Source organism: Chiloscyllium plagiosum, chromosome 21 (genome assembly GCF_004010195.1).
Source record: "Chiloscyllium plagiosum isolate BGI_BamShark_2017 chromosome 21, ASM401019v2, whole genome shotgun sequence".
Classification (NCBI taxonomy): Eukaryota; Metazoa; Chordata; class Chondrichthyes; order Orectolobiformes; family Hemiscylliidae; genus Chiloscyllium; species Chiloscyllium plagiosum.
The window spans coordinates 10047392-10071755 of NC_057730.1; the positions used below are offsets into that span (position 1 = coordinate 10047392).

The 24364-nt window shown below is 43.7% G+C and overlaps 1 protein-coding gene across 11 annotated transcripts in view; it reads right to left on the reverse strand.

Moving 5' to 3' along the window:
• caskin1 (CASK interacting protein 1) overlaps positions 1-4902 on the reverse strand; it is a 651040-nt gene extending 646138 nt beyond the window's left edge. For all 11 annotated transcript variants that reach the window (XM_043711216.1, XM_043711218.1, XM_043711212.1 and 8 more), the window contains exon 1: positions 4558-4902. In XM_043711216.1, the coding sequence (XP_043567151.1) occupies positions 4558-4651 (94 nt within the window). In that variant the 5' untranslated portion in view covers positions 4652-4902. The remainder of the gene's footprint in view (positions 1-4557) is intronic.
• Between the last annotated feature and the right edge of the window lie 19462 nt (positions 4903-24364).

The following is a 24364-nucleotide window of genomic DNA, read 5'->3' on the forward strand; positions in this document are numbered from 1 at the left end:
TTTCCCAAAATGCAGCACCTCACATTTATCTGAATTAAACTCCATCTGCCACTTTTCAGCCCATTGGCCCATCTGGTCCAGATCCTGTTGTAATCTGAGATAACCCTCTTCGCTGTCCACGACACCTCCAATTTTGGTGTCATCTGCAAACTTACTAACTGTACCTCTTATGCTCGCATCCAAATCATTTATGTAAATGACAAAAAGTACAGGGCCCAGCACCGATCCTTGTGGCACTCCACGGGTCACAGGCCTCCAGTCTGAAAAACAACCCTCCTCCTCTGTCTTCTACCCTTGAGCCAGTATCCTAATGGCTAGTTCTCCCTGTATTCCATAAGATCTAACCTTGCTAATCAGTCTCCCATGGGGAACCGTATCGAACGCCTAACTGAAGTCCATATAGATCACATCTACTGCTCTGCCCTCATCAATCCTCTTTGTTACTTCTTCAAAAAACTCAATCAAGTTTGCGAGACATGATTTCCCACGCACAAAGCCATGTTGACTAACCCGCATCAGTCCTAGGAATAGGTTAAGCAGGTGGTTGAAGTCAGGATGAATAAAGCAATTACAGGAACAGAGTGGGCACATGGCATTAAGACCCATGTCCATGCAGAGGGTAAACACTTTACACAACTGTGGTGGGTTGGAGTGAGGAACAACTATTTGCTTCTGTTCACTGTCTTTAATAGATTCTAAGGCACAATTCAGAACTGAGACTGCAATAACAAGTAGAAGGTAGGGGAAGAGGTAGGTTTTCATCAGACTGATGTTCTACGCCATTAGCCAACTGCAGGAAGAGCTTCTCTCCATGCACATTCTATTTCAATATTTGAAGGGGAACCTGTCTAAAGTAAGGCCACTGATTGCAGCCACATGACAGCACCTTTCACATGGTAAAATATCACAATGTAGCATATAGGAGCTCTGTCAGATAAAATCTGACAATGAGCTGGAGGACGGGTGGCCAAAGGCTTGCTCAAGGAGGTGCACAAGTAATGAAAAGGTCAGAGAAAGAGAGAAACACACACACACACACAATAGTTGGGCTTCTATGGCCTGTATCCACATTGTAATTTCCACATCATTTTCACTGTGATTGTGTTGAAGGTCAAAAGGCATGGAATTGTCACCGCAAACCTCAAACTGCTAAAGTCTGGCAGAAATCCAGGAATCATCCCATTTGAAATAAAATGTACCTTTTAATCTGTTAAGGCATATCATAGCACAGGAGTTGGCATTGCTGCAGTTGGCATTTTATGTTTTATCAATTAGAGGATAAAAATGGTGATTTTAATTCATCATACCAACTTGCAGTGAAATCGTATAACTACACATATGGCATGATCATAAAATAACAATGGAACACAGAGATGCTCTGCAACACTTTGACATGATTTTGGAGTATCATGGAAATAGACAGCATGGAAAGAAACCATTTGGCCCATCGTGTCTTTGCCAGCCAAAAAAAAGCTATCAAGAGCTATCCTGTTTTCCAGTTCTCAATCTTCAATATTAATGTTAATGCAAATCCAAGTAATTTTTAAACTCTAAGAGCTTTTATGTCTTCAGTTTCAAACCTTTAGGGCCCCTCTCATCATTGTTCTAAATATTTTGTCCCATCCTCTCTGAAAAACACTGCTTCATGGTTCAGGGCTGCAGAGTCAGTGACTACGCTCTCAACCAAGAAACCAACCAGTCCATACCTTGTATTATCATGGGAGGTGGGAACAGGACATTGGACTTAGCATCATACACACAGAGTTCAAAATGTGCAACCAGAATTAATGATTAAACAGGGAACCACATCAATATTTAGGAATAGGTTAAGCAGGTGGTCGAAGTCAGGATGAATAAAGCAATTACAGGAACAGAGTGCCACATGGGATTAATACTTTGGAGAGGTTTGTCTCCCCTTCATTAGAGTTGCACACACCAGAGTTCCTAACTTAATAAAGAAAAATTCTAATGATGTGGATTGTGCTGGCAAAGTCACTGTTTATTGCCCATTTTTATGAACTCCTTGCTATACCACTTCAGAAGGCAATTAAGAGCCAACCATCTTGGAGTTGAATTACATGGGGCTCTGGATTCCCCACCTCCTTGATGAAAAGCACAGGGGTGGGTAAGTCCGCAGCTATGTGAAGGGTTGACTGCTCCCCTTGTACATGAACAAGTCCCGCCTCAGAGAGATGCAGGCCAATAAGAGATTAGCAGCATTCCAGTACCAGCAGCATCACCAGGAGCAGTGGCCATTACTGGCACTGCACTAGGGACTCAGACAATTGTTCCAGATTCAGCTCATCAAGTGAAAAGGGGTGCTCATGTTGGCAGGTCCCATTGTGGGTATGGTGGGGAGTGGGGGGGGGGGGTCAGAAGTTTGAAGGCTGGGGGTAGGAAAGGCATTAGTTATGGTCCTGAGTTGGACCCATTAGGAAGAGATAGTCATCACCACACCCCTCCCCCAATCCACCCTCAAAACCAACCCTAACCTAGCTACCTGCTGGGCAGGGCATTTGGCATTAAGCCTCACTTTCAGCTATTTAAATCCTCAGTTTATCCTCAGAATAAGTTCTATGATCTCCTCAGTTTATTTCTTAATAACCATAACTTGCATCAGTAATAGTAAAATGTCTCTCAATATTTCACAGGAGGAATTATTTGATCAAATTTGACACTGAGCCATCCCTGGCGATATCAACATAGTTAACCAACGATGTATATTACAACCAATAGCTTAAAGGAAGAGAGGGGGGCGGTAAAGGGTGATGCGGTTTTGGGAAGAAATTCCAGAGCTTAAGGCATTGTCAGCTGAAGGCTTGGCCACCAATTATGGAGTACCAATAAGCAAGAAGACAGACTGTGCAGTACAAGAGATTTTCATTAGCTATCTCAAGGAAAATAGCATCATCATCACAGATATGATCATTATTGGTAAACACTGATACAATGTGCATTCAGTCAGTGAACTTAGAGAGCTGACAGAGAGAAATCCAACAATTTATTTGCACAGGACCCACATTCAAAATCTACTCTCAACAGGGGTCATGCAGAAGTCAAAGGGAGAGTTAATCCACAAAGGCTGTCAACACCAGAAAATAACAAATGAATGCATTGTATGTGAACTTGCTGTGAAATGGTAAATCAGTAATGAACTATTTTTAAAGAGATATGGTGTCCTCCCCTGAAAGACCTTCCATGTATCCAATAAATGGATTTTGTGAAACACAACCAGGACGGCTTCACATCTCCAAACTGACAGGTTCTCATTGTGGTAAATAATGATTCTAACTGATCCCATCATTCTTAATCACAACATGCCTTATTTACATCAAAATACTTTAACACTCTCCCATAATATTGCCCACACCCTGTACCCTTCAAATGATTATTCTATCCTTTATATTTGGGGAAAAAAAGAGTCAAGCTTTAGGCAAGCATACAACTGAAATAGATTCCCCGTCCAATATTATGGTGAACATCATCAAGTTAAGAAATCCTCACCATGTCTTGTTTAAAAGGGTTGCACTTTCATCTCACTTGCAACCAGGATAGACTGGGGAAGACATCACTCCTTTATCCCAGACAACCCTTCCGAAAACACTGTTATTACTACATCAGAGAGTTTGCCAGCTCAAGGTCTCCTTCGTTTCATCCTGGCTAATTTTAGAATTGGGATCTATCATTTAAAGCGCCTCCCTGCAAAAAGTGCTTCTAATTACCAGAAATGCAGCATCTATCGCTTTGTAATCAACAGGCACTTGTCAGCCTATCAATCAAGGGGTTAAATCATAAATCGCCCCGGCCATTTGGGGCGTGCGAGCCAGTGAGCATCCGGCTGGAAGTGAACGTCCCGAGAAGGTGGGGGAGCAGCATCATGTCAAACGAGAGTGCCCGGGTGTGGGGTCACTGCACCTGTCACAGCCAATACCCCCCTCCAAGTCTCCAGCCTTTCCTATCACACACAGCAACTACACCCTACACAGAGTGGGTCAAGCAAGATCTCCAGTTAGTACTTCCTCAGGAGCGACGCTCTGAGCTATTGCCTTGTTCTGGAATTAGCCATTTAACCATTTTAGTCACTGGCCTGATTTTCTCTGGTCGGCCACTTCTTGCTGTAACAGAACAGTGCAACCCGCCAGCAGCACCACCTTCTCCTTGTTCGAAATGATTCACTGTGTGTTTTGTATCTCGCCACAAACCATCTGCAAATCTCTTGCCCCAGTGATGGGGAATCGAGGATCCCCAGCATTGACCTTATCAAACCTCAATGTCCAAAATGCGCTGTTAGATCAGAGAGCACCGGCTAAGGGAATGCAGGGAGGCTGTTTGAGACAGACAGCACTATTCGGGGCTAATGCTACGCTCTCACCGATTACTCCATATCAAGAGTCGCCAACAGCATCTGGAAAGCAGGGGAGCCCATATTGAACAAGAGACCAAACTCCCTCCCCTCCTACTCCACAACAACAGGACATTTGCAAAACACACGTACAAAAAAAAAACCCACAGGCACATTCACATCAGCCAATTGAACGGTGTGTAAAGGGTACTCACTCGCTTTGCCTTGTTTCGGCCTTTGCAACAGCTTCTGCACTGCAGGTACATCTTCGGTTTTGACAGCTTGCAGTAATTCCTGATCTTTCCCCATGGCTTGTTGATGTGTGTGTGTGCGTGTGTGTGTGTATGTATGTATGTGCGTGTTTTTATATCCGATGCATCCTACGTTTTAGGAGCTGGAGAGAGACAAGAGAGAGAGAGAGAGAGAGGAAAATTGTGCCTGGCAGTGTGAGTGCATGGAGGCAGGGACAGGGGGAGAGCTACCGATGGGTCATAGGCATAGCCAGCCAACACCTCGCCTCTTGTTTCACAAACCAAAACAGCTCTCTCCCCCACACCTCCCACCCCACCCCCCCTCCCCCCCCCCCCCTCCCCCGGATTATTTTTAAAAAGGACAACACAAAAGCCTCCCTTTCTGCCTTCCAGGCAGAGCGGTGCCTGCACTAGGTACACAGCGGCGATGCCATGGTTCCTGCCTTAGTCCGCCTTCAGTCCCATCGCTTCCCCGCAGCCGCTGCCTCACTCTCTCTCTCTCCCCCCACCAAGAGCTGCTCTCTGCTTTCAATGCTCCTACTCTGCCGCATGGCGGAGGAAGATTGTACAGGATCCAAACCATCACATCCCTCTCATACCAAATAGGACAGATCTTGGGACAAGGCAGGTTTATTTCAGGAAGCACTCTTAAAGGAAACCCCTACCAAAGCAGGGGGGCGGGGGTGGTAGTGAGGGACGACGGTGGAACTAATCCCTGTAAAAGTTTCTGGTTTGTCACCATTTCTGAAATGATCAAATCGCGGTACGTTCCAACGTTTCCCACCACTGCAATATTTATGTTCAATGTTGTACAATTATTGGTCCATAGTCAAGAATTAAACAGGTGAAAGTGCCATTGAAATATTATGCTTGTCACAATATTAATTGATGGAAATAGATGCTGTGACATCAACTTGGAAGAGACTGTTCCAAAGCTTTCTATTATGCAGGATTAAGAATTGCATGATGATGCAGTAATGGTACGCAGGGTTGCCAACTTGCTGTACCAGAAACCAGCGTTACATTTGGCGCTTGCGATATTACGGTAGAAATAGCGCCAATTTGAAATGACAGCAGACTGGCGTCTCCGGAAATGTAATAAACCCTGGGCAAGAAGCAAACGTGGCTTCCATCAATCATCCCTCCCATCAGCACAGCCCTCTCCCACTTCATTACGCCTCTTCGATTATACGCCTATTCGCCTCTACGACTACAGCTCAATTCATATTAGCACATGTTATTTATTCACCCCCTTCCCCGCCATGTTAACCAGTTATCATTGAGCAGTCTGGTCATTCTCTGACTGGTTCCTTATCCGGTCAATCCATAATTGAACATCCCATCTGTGGCCTGGGCTCAAGTTAGTTATTTGGGAATTAACTCCACACCTGTCTGAAACGCAGTGTCTTATTCTCCATGGGCTATTTTTAATCTGGAAGCAATGCTAATGATGCCCTCTGACTTGGGGCCATACTTGTCATCAAGATTTGTATGTGCACTGGGTGGCAATTAATTTGGAAGGAAATGTTTTCAGCGAGTGAGTGATAGGCTCAAAGTGTCTGAACCCCTGTCGTGTGTGCAAATTATCACTGTCATGACGGTTCTAATTTGGGAGACTACACTATCAACGTGTTATTTTCTGTGTGGCATGATCCAGTAACCTCACCATTCATTTGTGTTGTGCACATCATTTGGAGAGCTACAGGTAACAGAGAGGGTTGATGCAGGGAAAACTGCTGTTGTGGTGTACAGAAACTACTCAAAGGCATTCCAAACAGGTCCCTGCAACAGATGTGTGAAGTAAATCGTGACATGAAAGGGATGGCAGCAAAATGGAGAAAAAAATTGTCTGAGTGGTAAGAAAAAGAATGTAATGGGTATTTTTTAGACTGAGAAGATGTTTGTAATTGAGTTCCCCAGGGGTTAGTATTGAGTCACTTGCTTTCCTGTTACATGTATAAATGACATAGGTTTGGGTGTACAGGGGACAACATTATGGTATACGGATGATACAAAACTCCAATAAACAGCAAACTGTGAGCATTCACAGAGTCATAGGGATGCACACACAAAAACAGATGCTTCGGTCCAATTTGTCCATACTAAACTGATATCCTAAATTAATCTAGTGTCATTTCAGCCATCCCTTTAAACCTATCCTATTCATGTCCTCATCCAGATGCCTTTAAATGATGTATTTGTCCCAGCCTCCATCACCACTTCCAGCAGCTCATTTCATACATGCACCACCCTCTGGTGTGAACAAGTTACCCCTTAGATGCCTTTTATATCTTTAATCCCTCACCTTAAACCTATGCACTCTAGTTTTGGGCTCCCCTACCCTGGAGGTAAAGACCTTGGCAATTTACCCTATCCATGCCCCTCATGATTTTATAAACTTCTGTAAGCTCACCCCTCAGTCTCTGACACCCCAGGGAAAATAGCCCCAGCCTATTCAACCTCTTCCTATAGCTCAATCCATTCACCCTTGGCAAGATACTTGTAAATCTTTTCTGAACCTTTTCAAGTTTCACAACATCCTTCCTACTGCATGGAAACCGGAATTGCACACAATATTCCAAACGTGGCCTAACCAATATCCTGCAGAGCCACAGCATGACCTCCCGATTCCTCTACTCAATGCACTGATCAATAAAAGCAAGCATACCAAATGCCTTTTTCACTATCCTAACTACCTGTGATTTCACTTTCAAAGAATCATGAACCTGCACTCCAGGGTCTCTTTGTTCAGCAACACCACCCACATTAAGTGTATAAGTCCTGTCCTGTTTGCCTTTCCAAAATTCCTCACGTTTATCTAAATTAAACTCCATCTGCCACCTCCTTGGCCAATTGGCCCATCTGATCAAGTTCCCATTGTAATCTGAAGTAACCTTGTTTGCTGTCCACTACACCTACAATTTTGGTGTCATCTGCAAACTTACTAACCATACCTCCTGTGTTCACATCCAAATCATTTATATAAATTTGGAAAAGCGGTGGACCCAGCACTGATCTTTGTGCATACTGCTAGTCACAGGCCTCCAGTCTATGATACACTGGTAGAAAACCCATGGAGACGTGTTCTGAAGGGTAATATTCTAAGGGGTGTGCAGAAGCAGGAAGACCTGGGTATATATGTGAATAAGCCATTGAAGTTAGCAGTGGAGGGAGACAGTTGTTGCTAAAGTATACAGCAACCTAGCCTTCGTTAAGAGGGTCATAGAGGACAAGAGCAAGAAGCCACACAGGACACTGGGAGAATGTTAGATGGAAAGTTGCATACAGTTCTGTGTGGCACATTTTATAGGAAAAATGTGAACATGTTGGAGACAATTCAGAGGAAACATTTTTACGCGTGTTTTACTACCTTTTTGGGAGGTGGACGTGCCTGGCTAGGTTAGGTTCTCTTTTGTTGGAGATGGTCATTGCCTGATGTGGCACAAATATTACTTGTGAAGTGTCAGCCCAAATTTGGATATTGCTCAAAAGAACACAGAAAATACTGTTAAAATGCAACAAATCATTTTTTTGCCCATCCCAAGTTGCCCTTGAGAAGGTGATGGTGAGCTGGCTTCCTGAAATCCTGCAGTCCGTTTGATTCAGGTGGACCCACAATGCCTTTAGGGATTGAGTTCCAGGCTTTTATTTCTAAGTCAGGATGGAGTGTGGCTTGAAGAGGAACTTGCAGGGGGTGGTGTTCCCATGAACTTGCTGTCCCAGTCCTTCGAGATGGTAGTGGTCATAGTTTTAAAAGGTGCTGTCAAAGAAGCCTTGGTGATCTTTTGCAGTGTGTCTTCTAGATTGAACACATTGCTTCTACTGAGTGTCAGTAGTGGATGGAGTGGATGTGATGCCAATCAAGTGGCTGCTTTTTCCTGGATGGTGTTAGGTTTCTTGAGTATTGTTTGGAAAGGACTAATTTAACAAGTGGGGAATATTCCACAACATTCCTGATGTATGCCCTATTGATAGTGGACAGGCTTTGGGCTGTCAGGAGATGAGATATTGCTGCAGTGTTCCTAGCCTCTGACCTGCTGTTGTAGCCACTCTATTTGAATGGCTTGTACTATTCAGTTTCTGGTCAATGGCTACTCCCAGGATATTGCTTGTAGGGTATTCTGTGATGATAATCAAATGTTGAGGCGCGATGGTTAGGTTATCTTTTGTTGGAGATGGTCATTGCCTGATGTGGCACAAATATTACTTGTGAATTGTCAGCCCAAATTTGGATATTGCCCAAAACGAACACAAGAAATACTGGTTTCATTCCTTTTTTGATATCCTTCAGTGGTTGATACAACTGAGTGGCATGCTTGGCTATCTCAGAGGGCAGTTCAGAGTTGTTGTAGGTCTGGAGTCACATGTAGACCAGACCAGGCAAGAATGGCAGATTTCCCTGCCCTAAAAGACTTGAGTGAAGCAGATGGATCTTTGCAAAAATTGACCAAGGTTTTATGGTCATCATTAGACTTTTACTTCCAGATTTTTTTTATTGATGTCAAATTCAACCATTTGTCACAGTGAAATGTGCTCCTGATTACCTGACTCTCTGGATTACTAATTCAGTGATGTTATCACAACACATCCACTTACAAGAATGATTTGTCAGGAATGAGAAATTCCACTATGAGGATTTATTGGAGATGCTGGGACTGCTTTCCTTGGAAATTTTTTAGAAACTTTCAAAACCATGAGTGCTCTGATGAAAGTAGATAGGAACACAATGTTCCCACTCCTAAAACGGATCTGGAACCAGAAGGCACAGTTTGAAAGTGGCTTACAAAAGAAGCAAGTGTGCGGAGAGAAATAAACTTTATTCACTCAGTAAGTGATCTGACCCTGGAATGCACTGCCTGGAAGTATGGTGTTGGCAGGTTCAGCTGAGGCATTCACGAAGGGGACTTTTAGAAAAAAGACAGGAGTTTGGTCTTTAAGTTAGACTTATGAGAGAGCTGGTGCAGGTATTTGGGGCTGTAAAATCTCCTTCAGCATTGTAACAATTCTGTACTCCTGCTAGGTCCACTATTTAGGATTTGACATGGTTTATGTTATGGGAAGTGATGGATGGCATTTTTGCGAGCACTAGCGTGGTTGCTAGATCTTGTACATGAACGGTGGAATTGAATGCCCTCTCCTTAAGCAGGGTTGAGTTGGGGAGTGTAGGTGAGGACCCGAGTGCCTTCTCGGTTTTATCCTGATACAGTCTGGAGTGGGAACAGTGTTAAATGATCTTTACTCTCCTGAGTGGGCAGTTGATGACTTAAGATGAACAAATATCACACAGGGAGTCTGAAAAGCAAAACCGTGCCAGGTTTGTCTGAAGACTTCAGTGAAGGGATGGGGGTGTGCATTCTTTATCAAGTACCCCACTACCTTTTCTTCCAACCTCGTAATTCCCTGGTCAACAAACCTCTCCCACAAACCTGATTCGATCGTAATTCACCAGTAGCCTTGGACTTCATTGCATTACCAGCATCAGCTACCCATCCCAGTGGCATCATGTGCAATGGCAAGATGCTGGCGTCTGGTTGGCCAGCAGCTCTCAATGAGTGGGTTTTTAGCCCTAGTCTGCCCCTGGATGTTCAAGTGCTCAGTTGGCACTTCATTTTCTGGACCTTCCCTAATCAAGCAACTTGGGGTTCACATCAGTTCTTCAGCTGCCAAGCAAGACCCCTGTCTCTGGTTTAAATTCTGTCTGAAGTGTGCAGTTAGAAGGCTGTATCATCCACTGACACACAGTACAGCGCAGATGCCAATGGTACTTGGTTTGTCCTCAATATTCCAGCTACCATCCTCTGTTAATCCACTGCAGTGAACAAAGAGATATCATCATCCACTTTTGGTTAGATGCATATGGATTTCCATTGACTCTTGTAAAAGTATTTGGTTGTTTCCAGAGCTGTTTAAGGCTGCTGAAATTTCTCAGGAATGTGGAAGCATGTGCTGAAGAACTTTGTCCTGACTGTGAGGACACTGCGCAAGTCAGTTACAGGGCTACAATAGCGGTTATCCGCTCGGATAAGCATGACTGAAAGAATGGACAGAGATTGCACAGAGCAGGACAAGTGACTGGAAGAGTGAGGACGAAGAGGGAGAAAAGGATTCTCAGTGGAATACCTGATACCTGAGTCTGAATGGAGCAATTCTCCCATTGCAAGGAACTGTGTGTGAGTTTTCATTTTAGTACAGACATCCTTGTTGGAATTGATCACCTTCCAGAGCCTCACTGCAACCTCAGAGCAGGGTGAGAATGTCAAGACCAAAGGCTGTGAAGATTCCGGGTTGCACAATATTCTAGCTGGCCATTTCCCTGTTCCCGTAAGGACCTACTCTGAGAATCGATATTGCATGAAAGCTAAAATAATTTCAGTTTCCCTTCTCAGACAAGAAGCAGGATACAGAGCAGATGACTTTGCAGTAAGTCTTCAATATTCCACTAGGCATCTGCATTTGAACAATCTAAAGTAACCAAAAGGTGACATCGTTTGAGGGCATAGTCCATGTGGATATGTACATCCCACATACACGAATTAAAATCAGTTCCATGCTTCCGCAGGAAATGTAATAGAGCAGACTTTTGGGATAGTTCAATGTCGCTTCTGCAGCCTGGAACACTCTGCAGTATAGAGCAGGGCAGTGCAGGTATCATCATGATTTGATAATGTCTACTACAGGCTGCACAACCTCATCATCATGAGGGCACTGCCCACGTTGCCAGATAGGGCACCCACTGTGAAAGAGGAGGAGGTAGAAGAAGTGAGGAGGCGACCAACATAGCTCGTTTCTGGCCAGGTTTTCCAGGAATTACTCATCCAGAATTCCTGATGAAGGGCTTATGCCCAAAACATCGATTCTCCTGCTCCTCAGATGCTGCCTGACCTGCTGTGCTTTCCCAGCACCACACTCTCAACTATGATCTCCAGCATCTGCAATCCTCAGTTTCCCCTCATGGTGTATTGGTTAGTAAGTTTACATCACACGGAATACAGGGAGAACTAGTCATTTGGATATCGAAGTGGTTTGGATGATGGTGGAGGGTTACTTTGCAGACTGGAGGCCTGTGACCAGCGCTGTGCCATAAGGGTTGATTCTGGGTCCACTGCTTTTCCAAATTTATATAAGTGATTTGAATATGAACATAGGAGATATAGTTAGTAAGTTTGACACCAAAACTGGAGGTGTCGTGAACAGCCAAGAAGGTTACCTCAGAGTACAATGGGATCTTGATCAGATGGGCCAATGGTCGAGGTGTGGCAGATGGAGTTATACAGGACTTATACATTTAATGGTATGGTCCAGGGGAGTGTTGCTGAACAAAGAGAGTTTGAAGTACAGTTTCATAGTTCCTTGAAAATGGAATCACAGGTAGTTAGGATAGCAAAGAAGGCATTTGAGATGCTTGTCTTTATTGGCCAGTATAAGTGTTGGAAGGCCATGTTGCAGCTGTACAGGTCATTGGTTAGGCCACTATTGGAATACTGTGCAGAATTCTGGTCTCCATGCTACAGGAAGGATGTTGTGAAACTTGAAAGGGTTCATAAAAGATTTACAAGAATGTTGCTGGGGTTAGAGGATTTGAATCTTAGGGAGAATTTATTAGTTAAAATTAAAATTGAGGTTTTGCTAAACTTGGAGCCAATGTAGGTCAAGGGGACATACGGTGTGATATGGGTTAACACAGACAGCATAATGACCCTGATTTTATCGAGGGTTGAAAATAGAATAATCAAGTTTAGAGGTATCAGCAGCATGAATGGGTGTTTCAGCAGCAAATAAACTGGGATAGGAACAGAGTCTAAATGGGTGGCACTGGAGAAGCATAATAGGTCAGGCAACATCCTAGAAGCAGGAGGGTCGACGTTTCCGACATAAGCCTTTCATCAGGAACAGCGTAAGGTGGTATTAAAACGGCATTTGTTTGATTATCCTTTGTGTAAAGGGTAGTGAAGGCTTTATGGGAAATGAAAGCTGAGGAGAGGAAATTTGCATAATTATTCTTGCTCAGAATTAAAGAATTTATTTATTTTTACTCTCTGTCTGTCCCTGTAAAGTGCACTGGGTTAATAGCAGGAAAAGTACAATCAGAAGTCCTCTCAGTGGGAGCCAACTGTGTGAGAGCTATTAAAAGAGGAATTACTAAATAGAGGTTACTAAATCTGGAGATCTATGATCAGTGTTTACTAATGAGATTTATCAGCTCTGGTTCCTTTCAATTGACAGCAAGAGGTTTGTTGATGAATCCCTAAAATTCACAGCTTTCATTTTCAACTGAGTGTATTGACGAGAGTAATTCACAATAGCAGCGCTTAAATGTTCAAGTAAATGAAAGGACGCTATAAATGTGAGCTCAACTTGTGTCTGTCTTAGGTGGGCATCACCTCATACTAAAGGCAGGCATAGGCTCAAAGTATCAGGGACTCATTTCAATTACTGGGGGGCAGCACGTGCAACTTGTGATTTCCTGGATGTTTTTTAAAATCCAAACTGATCTCAGGTTTTATCCACCGTTTTGCCTCTTCTAGGAGATTTCACGAGTCCAGAGTAGGATAAGAGTGTAAACATTGTGACACAAAACAATTCCAATTGTATGCAACAGACTGGACTTAGCAAAGGGTAATTTCCTGTCCATGTAAATTTTAGTTGACATTGAGATTTCTGAATGAGTTCAACCCTGTTAGCACACTGAAGGTCCTTCATTGGCTTAGTTAGAGTTGCACAATGGGGCAATACCTTATTTCTAATGCACCCTGATTCCGATGACCTTTTGTTCTTCTTCCTAAATGAGATTCACATTTTAAAGATCAATTGAGGTTGTCCCTTTTTGCAAGCTTATGCCATCTGTCCGTTGAATCACTGGAGCATGATATCTGGCCAGAATATCAAATATCAAACAAATTGATTAGCACACATTTGTGTTTGCAATGGTTTCATGATCCGTTTGTGTCCAAAGCAGCTCAGGTCTGTGTCTAAACCAGGCTGACTGTCCTTTCTTGGTGGCTTCCAAAGAGAAGTTCAGCTGTTGTCCTGTTCAGCTGGTTGTGGAGATCCACTGGTACTGCTTGCAGGACTGATATTGTCACCAATGTTTCTCCCTCACTCAGTCTCAGCAGTCAATTAGCTTCTTATATCAGTGCTGCTTATGAGGTGTTGCTGGCTTGGAAAATTTGCTATATCACTTAAGCAGTCTACTCGTGCTAATTCACAGGCATCTTTTTTTGGCACGAAGAAAAATTGAATTTTCAATAATTTGAATTGAGTTGTTGGAATAACACAGTCAAGTGGGAATCTAGTGATTAAAAATTGAATTGTTGAGTAATGTGAATTAAATGACTGGGCATTAAGAGCTCACTGTGTTCCATAAAACCAATTGTCTTTGTGAAGAGCTTTGAGACTTTTCACTAGTATGTCACAAAAAAAGAGCAGAATGAACTTTATGTTGTACTTTTCACAAACTCACAATGTCCCAAGGGATTTTATGGTCAAGTGTTGAAGTGTGGACGCTGTAGTAGTACAGCCATTACCAGCCAATTTAGTGTCATAGGAGCATATAATGCCCATGGCACAGAAGGAGGCCATTTTGTTCATTCTGTCCTTGCTGGATCTATGTAAGAGCAATTCAGTTAGTCCCATTCCATCATACCTTCCTTGCAACTATGCAATTTATTTTTCCTCTGGTTCTTACCCAATTCACTCTTGAATGTCAAATTGAATCTGTTTCAACACATAAACCAATGCAACACATTCCAGATCCAATCTAGGGTACTGACTGAGTCATATTACAACAGAATGACGTCACTGGCAGTACTGGCAAGAGTACTGAGTAGGTGTGTTTCACACATGTACAGAGGGTGTTAGCAGACATTGCTTTCCAATGATGCCATTTTTAAACCTTCATTCACTGGGCGTGAGCGTCACTGGCTAGGCGAGCATTTATTGCCCATTGCAGAGGGTAGTTAAGAGTCAACCACATTGCTGTAGGTCTGTAGTCACATGTAGGCCAGGCCAGGTAAGGATAGCAGTTTCCTTTCCTAAAGGACATTAGTGAATCAGATGGGATTTTCCCAACAATGGATTCACAGTCACCATTGGACTCTTAATTCCAGATTTTTATTGAATTCAATTTCCACCATCTACCATGGCTGGCTTCAAACCCAGGTCCCCAGTACATTATGTAGGTCTCTGGATTAACATAATATCATCTAACCCACAAGGAAGGGGCACCGAAGGAGAGCACATCTTCATGACTGTAGTTATGCAGGACAGTTCACACAGAGTTTCCATTCAACATTTTGCAACTGTTTTCAAAATATTAAGGGAAAAATAGATGGGGTGGATTGGGAGAAATTGGACTTTACATACTTTGGCTCAGTGTAATTTCCATTGAGTTTCCTGGAGGAGTTCTCTCGGTGAGACCTAGTGTGTTTTCTTGTGCAATTATCCCTAACACACCTCATTAACCTGACCTTACGGTGGCCCAATCCTCCCAGTCACTGCAGTGAGATGCCCTCCCCAGTGCGGAGAGATTCTGGATCAGACTGGCATCCCTGGCTCTGTTGATATATTTAGAAGGCCACTGCACACCTGGGCAAGTGCTGGAAGTCCAGAGCAGCCCTACGTAGTTTGTGACATTTGGCCTGGACTTGGCAAGATAGGAGAGATTGGCATCCCACTTTACAGACAGGAACCTGCGTGTCCTTTTGGATGGGGTGGTGCAGAGACACAATGCCCACTTTCCCCAGGACTGACAGTGGAAGCTACAACACTTGATATTGGCAGCCTGTTCCGAATTTGCCACCTGGGTCAGTGTGGTCTCAGCCATCTGGAGGATTACCCAGCAATGTTGGAAGGAAGTCAGTTGTTCTCTCCATTCTGCTAGGGTGCACACCATCATCTTCTATCTGCTGCTCCACACTCACTCTGTCTCTGCTACTGCACCCATGTCCCATCAAGGTTTATGCTCTATTACTCTTGTTGTCACATGCAATATCTCCCCACAATCACTCTCAACCCTTGACTGCTTGTCTTGCATGATGTGGGCGGCACGGTGGCACAGTGGTTAGCACTGCTGCCTCACAGCGCCAGAGACCCGGGTTCAATTCCCGCCTCAGGCGACTGACTGTGTGGAGTTTGCACGTTCTCCCCGTGTCTGCATGGGTTTCCTCCGGGTGCTCCAGTTTCCTCCCACAGTCCAAAGATGTGCAGGGTCAGGTGAATTGGCCATACTAAATTGCCCATAGTGTTAGGTAAGGGGTAAATGTAGGGGTATGGGTGGGTTTCGCTTCAGAGGGTCGGTGTGGACTTGTTGGGCCGAAGGGCCTGTTTCCACACTGTAATCTAATCTAATCTAATCTAATCTCTGCACCTCCTGCCCCCTCCTGCACCAGCACTGTTGACTGTACCAGTCTAACTCAGTCCCTCTTTTATCACAGGAGAATGCAAAGCAGAATCGGGTCAGAGAGCCAGATCTTTGAGTGACGAGCTAGAGTGCCACGTCTGACTTCCATGTCAGGAATTTCTACCCAGTGCATGAGAGGTTAGGAGACTGTATGTTAATGAGGTGAGATTCCATGTTAATGAAAGTGATAAGGAGCAATAATCACCCTTTATAGGTCTCTCGCCATTCCCTGGCGTGAATCTCATCTCAACGCCCAGAACAAAGGGTACCTTGTTGTTCCATATTTGTGAAAGACTTCGCTGGATCTCTTCCATGATGCTGCCAGATTTCCTTCCACAGCCCACATCATTCAGGACCTTATATGATTCAGCCCATTGTTTATGCTGTTTGGACAGCCTCAGACAACCCAAAGGGTTGTGAATCTGTGGAATTCCCTGCCCAGTGGGAGCAATTGAGGCTTCATCGCTGAATGTTTATAAGGCAAAGATAGGGAGATTTTTGAACAGCAAAGGAACCAAGGGTTATGGTGAGTGGGTGGGTAAGTGGAGCTGAGTCCGTGAAAAGATCAGCCATGATCTTATCGAATGGCAGAGCAGCCTCGAAGGGCCAGATGGCCTACTCCTGCTCCTCATTCTTATGTTCTCGACAAAAGGCCATATTCTAACAACTAAGGCCAGACTTTTAGAAGTAAAATCACGAAACAGTTATTTGCATGAAGGGTGGCGGAGGTTTGGAACTCTCTCCCATTAATAGCACTTCATGCCAGATCAATTGTTTGTTTTGAAGCCAAAATTGATCGAGTTTTATTGTCAGGAGCTAATATGGGATGAGGTTGGGTATGTGGAATTATGTTGCAGATCTTCTTATTCTCATATGTTCAACATGAAGACTTCAGATGTCCTCTTTGTTTGTCTGTGGTCGATTTCACTTCAGCACAAATGAGTTTTGGACATTGGTTTCCTTTTGATAATTTAAACACTTGAAGCATTTATCCTCAGCTTCCATATATTTAGACCAAAATTTATTATGTTTATCATTTCCAGACTCTCCGAAAATAATCTTACATAGGCCCCACAGTGTGGTCAGTAACATTGATCTCTTCACCTCCCTTCATTCTTTCTGATGAAGCTTCTGCTTTCAGTATGCCTTACAAGCTGCAATCATTCGCTATATACAAAATGACAAGAGGAGAATGTGTACCTTCTCATTCCACAGCACATAGGTTACATGACACCATTTAATAAGCACCCAACTGCAACCCTTTACATACACACTCAAGTGGACAAATACTCCACCTGATTTGCTCAATACAGGTGAATACACACAAGTTTGCTTCAACGACTCTTATTGTGTTAAGTCAAAGGCTTTGTGAATCAAGAAAACAATGTATTCGAATCAAAGAGGCATTTAAATTACATATCAAAGGTATTCCTTCACAATTGATTGAGGTTAGTGAAAGGAGCTTATATCAAACTAATGCTAGTCATCCACTGAAAACAAGTATTGGGTGAGGGAAGATGTCAAAAAAAAAGAAAGCTGTTTGTGAATTCTCCAGAAACTGGAGAAGAGTAGTTAATCCAACCTGCTCCAAAGCAATATTTTCTCAATTTCTTTTGATTAAATTTCTGTTTATGTCAGTGTGAAGAATCTTACAACATCTGCTCGAAGTTAAAGATTAAGGTTCAATCCCATCTGTTGCAGAGGTGGGTAACACCAGTTCTGAACAGGTTAAGTAGAAAATACCTGAAGTTAAACGCATGGTTAGAATGCAAGTAAAGAAAAAAATGTTTTTAACCCACTTTGACTCTGATGAGCTTTCATTCTTCCTTATTGACTTTTTAAGATCAATTTATGCATTGTTCACAAACCGATATCATCTGTTCACCAATGATTCAAAGGAGCTGACAGACTGATGTCGAGTCAGAAGATCAGATTTGGGAGGAAGCAATCTGCATGGGTTTGGTATGCCATGTTTTTATGGATAATGTGACTCCATCAGTAACTTCCTGGATGAAGATACAATTGATGTGTGTTTTGCCTCCAGCAAGCTATTTGTACTCGATGTGACAATGACTGTGTTATACCTCCTTATGTGAAAACTAAATATGGTATTGAAAGATCCACCAGGCATTTATCATTGCTCAATAATAACTATGAATATTACATTCACAGACACATTGATGTCTGGACCAATGTTAAGCTGAGGAAGGATCACTCTACCTGAAATGTTAACTCTGATTTCTCTCCATAAGTGCTGCCAGACCAGCTGAGCTTTTCCAGCAATTTCTGTTTTTGCCAATGTTAGGCTGTTTGGTTACAAAGAGTAGCAATGTCAGTTTGTCATGCTTCAAGTGGCCTGAGTTAAGATGGAGTCTGAGACCTGTAAATCCTCAAGCTCATATGCTATGATACAATAGTAATATCTGAAAGATACATTGACATACTGTGCCGAAACTTAAAGGGGCTTGAACAACATGGTGTCTAGTGAAAAATGTGACAAAATCACATGAGAGGTTCAGCGAGACCTTTCTCCAGGCTGGAGAGAAGGAAAGTGACAATTACAAAGAAGGACAACTGGGTTTGAAAGGGTGGTATATGATATAGCAAGTATAACAATGGGGTATTGGACTTGGAGAATGCTGACTTTCAGAGAGGTGCTGTCTACGCAGGCATACAGCTGGCATCGTCACCTCGTATGCCAGGGATGAGCAGGTAGAAAATGTGTGCATGTGCAGGTTCACATAAATAGGTTAGCTGGGATCTCAGAAGTGTGAAGCCTTTGGGATTCACAAGGACTACCAAGAAGGAGATTTGGATATTCAGAGGCTCACTGACATGTAAAGGTGGAAGCTGGAAACCTCTGTCCAAAAACTACTCACTGTCACCTTCCATTGTACTGGAAATCGAAACTGTGAATCCAAACGGCTGTCATCACACCTGGAGGGAGTGGGGTAGGTTTCGTGACCTGTGAGAGAGGGGGCTGCAAGTCTCACCAATGTGAGACCCTTTAGACAGCAGGAACATTATCCACAGACTCATGCACTATCCAGTACATAGACCTGCAGCTTCTCTAACCACTGGCGATCCAATGCAATGGCACCCTGTATGCTGTACACCTCCATGCCCCACACATTACTGACCACTTCACTCAGCACCAACACTTTTACACACAGAGACAGGAGAAGAATAATGATGTTTGACCAAGACAGGCAATGGTCCCAGCAGCACCCATTACCAAGATACACCTTGTTCCTCATGCTTCTGGATGTTGCATCAGGCTTTCAATGTCAATCCCGGGGTCCTTCCTGGATAGAACTGGAGTCAAAAGGGAGGAGAAAGTGAGGACTGCAGATGCTGGAGATCAGAGCTGAAAATGTGTTGCTGGAAAAGCGCATCAGGTCAGGCAGCATCCAAGGAACAGGAGAATTGATGTTTCGGGCATAAGCTGGGGGCCTTCTTGCTACAGGTAACTGGAGTCTCCTTGACATAATGACCTGAGAGGGAGAGGTGGAGAATGGAGAGCCTGAACACTTCCTGAAGAAGGGCTTATGCCCGAAACGTCGATTCTCCTGTTCCTTGGATGCTGCCTGACCTGCTGCGCTTTTCCAGCAACACATTTAGAACTGGAGTCAGCCTGGTACCAAGCTGGTACAGTTATATTCAGATCTACACAATAACTCAAACAGATATATTGCAAAACCAGTTCCATTTATTTAAAGCTGAGACTTTATACACAGTGTGCTATCACCCGCAAGAAGCCCTCAAAAGAATGTTCCTTTCCTTCACTCCAAATATTTCCCAGTGTTGTTCCAAGTTTCATTGTTGAGGTGGAGGGTACCTGCTTGGCAGGGGAGCCTGCTGGTGTTGGATGTTCAGTTGGGTGACCCTGGGGTATTTGTGACTGAAATGCCAAGACAGGCTGGGGGCCTTCTTGCTACAGGTAACTGGAGTCTCCTTGACATAATGGCCTGAGAGGGAGAGGTGGAGAATGGAGAGCCTGAACACTTCTGAAGTGTCCTGACAGGAGACTCTGGAGGTGTTATTCCTTCTCCAGCTGGGTACCTCCGAGGATTGCTCTGTCTCTTTGTGAGGAAGGGGCACTTAGAATGTGTGCCAGGTTGTCATTATGTCTTTAGTTCTGAGGGCAATGGAGTGTGGGTGCAGGTACTTGACTGAGCTCTCCATGACAACCGGTGAGGCAGACAGATGTTCACATGCTTGAGGAAGCCCAGTCCCCATGGCCTAATCAAACCTGGCATAGGAAGATGGCTGTGGTTGTTTGAGGTCAGTCATCTCAGCTCCAGGACATCTCTGCAGGAATTCCTCAGGGCAGTATCCTAGGCCTCACTATCTTCAGCTGACTTACCCTCCATCATGAGATCAGATGTTGGGGTGTTCATTGAAGATTGCACAAAGTTCAGCACCATTCGTGACTCCTCAGATACTGAACCAGTTGAGTTCAAATTCAATAAGATCTGGACCATATCCAGGCTTGGGCTGACAAGTGGCAAGTAACATTCACACCACACAAATATCTATCACCGTCTCCAACAAGAGACAATCTAACCACCGCTTCTGACATTCAATGGTGTTACCATCACTGAATCCCCCACTATCAACATCCTGGGGGTTACCATCAACTAAAAACTCAGTTGGACTTGCATCAGTCTATGCAATGGAAGATACATTGAAGATCCCACTAATACTAAAGAATATGCCAGAGGAATTAAGTCCATCACCATTACTAAAGTGGTATTAGACAAACTAATGGGGCTAAAGGCTGATAAGTCCCTTGAGCCTGATGGCTTGCATTATCAGATCTGAAAAGAGGTGGCTATGTAGATAGCGGAATCACTGGTTGTAATTTTCCAAAAATCCATAGATTCTGGAGAAGGATCAGAGGATTGAAAAACTGTGAAACTCCGAATCAAAAAAGGAGGAAAGCAAAAAGCAGATAACTACAGCCTGATTAGCCTCACATCCTATTGCTGGAAAAGTATTGGAATCAATTATTAAGGAAGTAATACATTGGAAAATCATAATCTAATCAAACAGAGTCAGCAAGGCTCCCTGGACGGGGAAATCATGTCTGACTACTTTATTAGAGTTTTTCAGAGAACTCTCAACCAGAGTGCATAGAGAGGAATTTTAAGTTGTGTTATATTTGGACTTCTAAGAAGTTTTCAGTAAAGCATCTCATAAAAGGTAAAGTCATAAGAGCTCAAGATGTTGGAGGCAGTATATTGTCATGGAGAGAGAATTGGGTCATGGACAGAAAACAGCGCATGAGGATAAAGGGTTCTTTATCAGGATGGTGAACTGTGACCAGTCAGGTTTCATAGGGACCAGTGCTGGGGCTGCAACTGTTTACAATATGTATTAATGACTTGGAGGAAGAAAGTGAATGTGCTGTCGCCAAATTTGCAAATGACACAAAAATAAATGGAAAGGCAAGGTGTGAGAGGGATGCAAACAGTTTACAGAGAGATATTGAAAGGTAAAGTAAGTGAACAAAAAATTGGTAAATGGAGCATAATGTGGGAAAATGTGAAATTGTTTGTTTTGGAAGGGAGAAAGAAAGAACAGAATATTATTTAAATGGAGACAAACATCAGAAAGCTGCAATGCAGAGGGACTTGGGGATACTTGTACATGCAACACAAAAAGCTAGCATACAGCTGCAGCAGGTAATCAGGAAGGCTCATGGAATATTGGCACTTATTTTAATGGGGTTGGAGTATAAGAGTAGGGAAGTCTTACTGCAACTGTACAAGGTGCTGGTGAGACAACATCTGGAGCACTGTGAGCAATTTTGGTTCCCTTATTTAAGGAAAGATATTATTTCATTGGAAGCAGTTCAGAGAAGGATCACTCGGATGATCCCCGGTATAGGGGGCTGTTTTGTAAACAAGGGCTAAACAGATTGGGACTCTACTCTGGAGTTTAGAAGAATGAGAGATGCCCTAATTGAAACATATACCATTCTTAGGGGGCTTGTCAGGGTAAATGCTGAGAGGATGTTTCCCCCCCTGGAGAAGTCTAGGACCAGAGGGCAGTCTCAGAATAAAAATACACCAATTCAAGACTGAGTTAAGGAGGAATTTCTTCTTTCAGAGGGTTATGAATTTTTAGAACCCCTTGCCAAAGGGCGCTGTGTGTGGGGGAAGAACTTTGCATATATTCAAAGCTGAGGTAGATAGATGCTTGATCAGTAGGGGCTTCGAGGGTTATGTAGAAACTGTAGGAAAGTGGACGTGAGGAATGTCAGATCAACCATGATCCTATTGAAAGGGACTGAAGAGCCTACTCCTGTTCCTATTTCTTATGGTCTTATCAAAACAGTGGCTACATGGAAAAGGTCAAAAGTTAGGAATAATACAGTGAGTAACTCATATCTTGACTCTCAAAACCTGTAGAAAGATACTGCAGGTTTGTGTGAAGATTTGTAGCTCGGGTCATCGTTGTTGTGGTTCTGTTCGCCGAGCTGGAAGTTTTTGTTGCAAACGTTTCGTCCCCTGGCTAGGCGACATCATCAGTGCTTGGGAGCCTCCTGCAAAGCACTTCTTTGATGTTTCCTCCAGTGTTTATAGTGGTCTGTCCCTGCCGCTTCCGGTTTTCAGTTTCAGCTGTCCGCTGTAGTGGTTGGTATATTGGGTCCAGGTCGATGTGTTTGTTGATGGAGTTTGTGGATGAATGCCATGCCTCTAGGAATTCCCTGGCTGTTCTCTGTCTGGCTTGCCCTATGATAGTAGTGTTGTCCCAGTCATGTTGCTTGTTATCTGCGTGTATGGCTAGTAAGGATAGCTGGTTTCGTGGCTAGTTGCTGTTCATGTATGCGGATTGTTAGCTGTCTTCCTGTTTGTCCTATGTAGTGTTTTGTGCAGTCCTTGCATGGTATTTTGTACACTACATTCGTCTTGCTCTTGTTGGGTATCGGGTCCTTCGTTCTGGTGAGTTTTTGTCTGAGCGTGGCTGTTGGTTTGTGTTATGAGTCCTAGGGGTCGCAGTGGTCTGGCTGTCAGTTCCGAGATGCTCCTGACACAGTAGTGTGGCTAGTCCTTTTGGTTGTGGTATGTCCTCGTTCCGTGGTCTTTCTCTTAGGCATCTGTTGATGAAGTTGCGCGGGTATCCGTTTTTGGCGAATACCTTGTATAGGTGTTCCTCTTCTTCTTTTTGCAGTTCTGGTGTACTGCAGTGTGTTGTGGCCCTTTTGAATAGTGTCCTGATGCAGCTTCGTAATAGCGAGAGTGGCAGATCATGACGCTCCTTTGGAGGTGAGTACAGTAGCAGAGGGTAGAGTGAGAGTGAGGCAGCAGAGAGTCTGGTACTGACTGTCATGAAGCACCGAAGGTCATTGACATTCTTGTGGTACCGATGGCCATTCCTCTGGACTGATGAGACCGTACAGATCAGAATGGTATCCTATGATCAGGCTGCCAGGCTCAGGTGGCATAGCCTTCTCTACCGGTCCGAGAGAAAAAGGAAGCCCCTTCCTCGACCACTACATCCCCAGGACCTCCAGGGCACCATCGGAGAATCACAATGCTATTTTCCCCTTCTCAGGGGCAAAGATTGCCCTCTGACCAGCAAGGCAGCTTGAAAATGCTGGCACTCATCTGGGTGCACACTGAGCTTTTAAAGATAGTACCGGTGCCAGGAATGCCAGTCTTTCTGCGGCTATCCAGGAAATGGCACAATTTAGTGGGAACAGTGAGTGGATGTTTAGGGCTAGAAACAGGTGATAGGAGTGTTCGGGGCAGGGTAGGTGAGTTAATAAGTCGAATTCAGTTAGATATGGCGAGAGATCTCCTTCGATGTTGCAGAGAGAAAACCTCCATAAATCTTAATGAAAATGATTTTTAGCCAAAACAATGAAGGATTCTGCCCACTGTGTCTCTAATGGTATGCCAACTTATTTACTGAAAGACTTAACACAACAATCATGGGTTCAATCCTGTGACTTAATTAGGTTGACTGAACTAGAGGTGCCATCTTTCCAAGAAGAATTAAAACCAAGGTCCTCTTCAGATGGATAGGAAACATCCAGAGTCGAAGATTTGGTGACCTGATCAACATTTTTTCTCAGTGTGGGACCTATTGTGCTTCCCTGAAATTTCCTGGGATGTCTGTTCTTAATGGCAGTAAAAATGCAAGTTATTGGTCAGTGTGGAAACAAAAACAACACCTTTTGGAAACGTTGCTTCCAATTGTTCAGGAATCATTTACCACCCTTGAAGATTCAGTGAGGTGTTATTTTTATTACTGTAGTTAGAGGGATGACTAGGCTGAAAAAACACATCAAGAACAGAGAATCCTTTGACATTATATTCTCTTCAAATGTATCAAACGCTGCCCTGAGGAACATTTCTTACA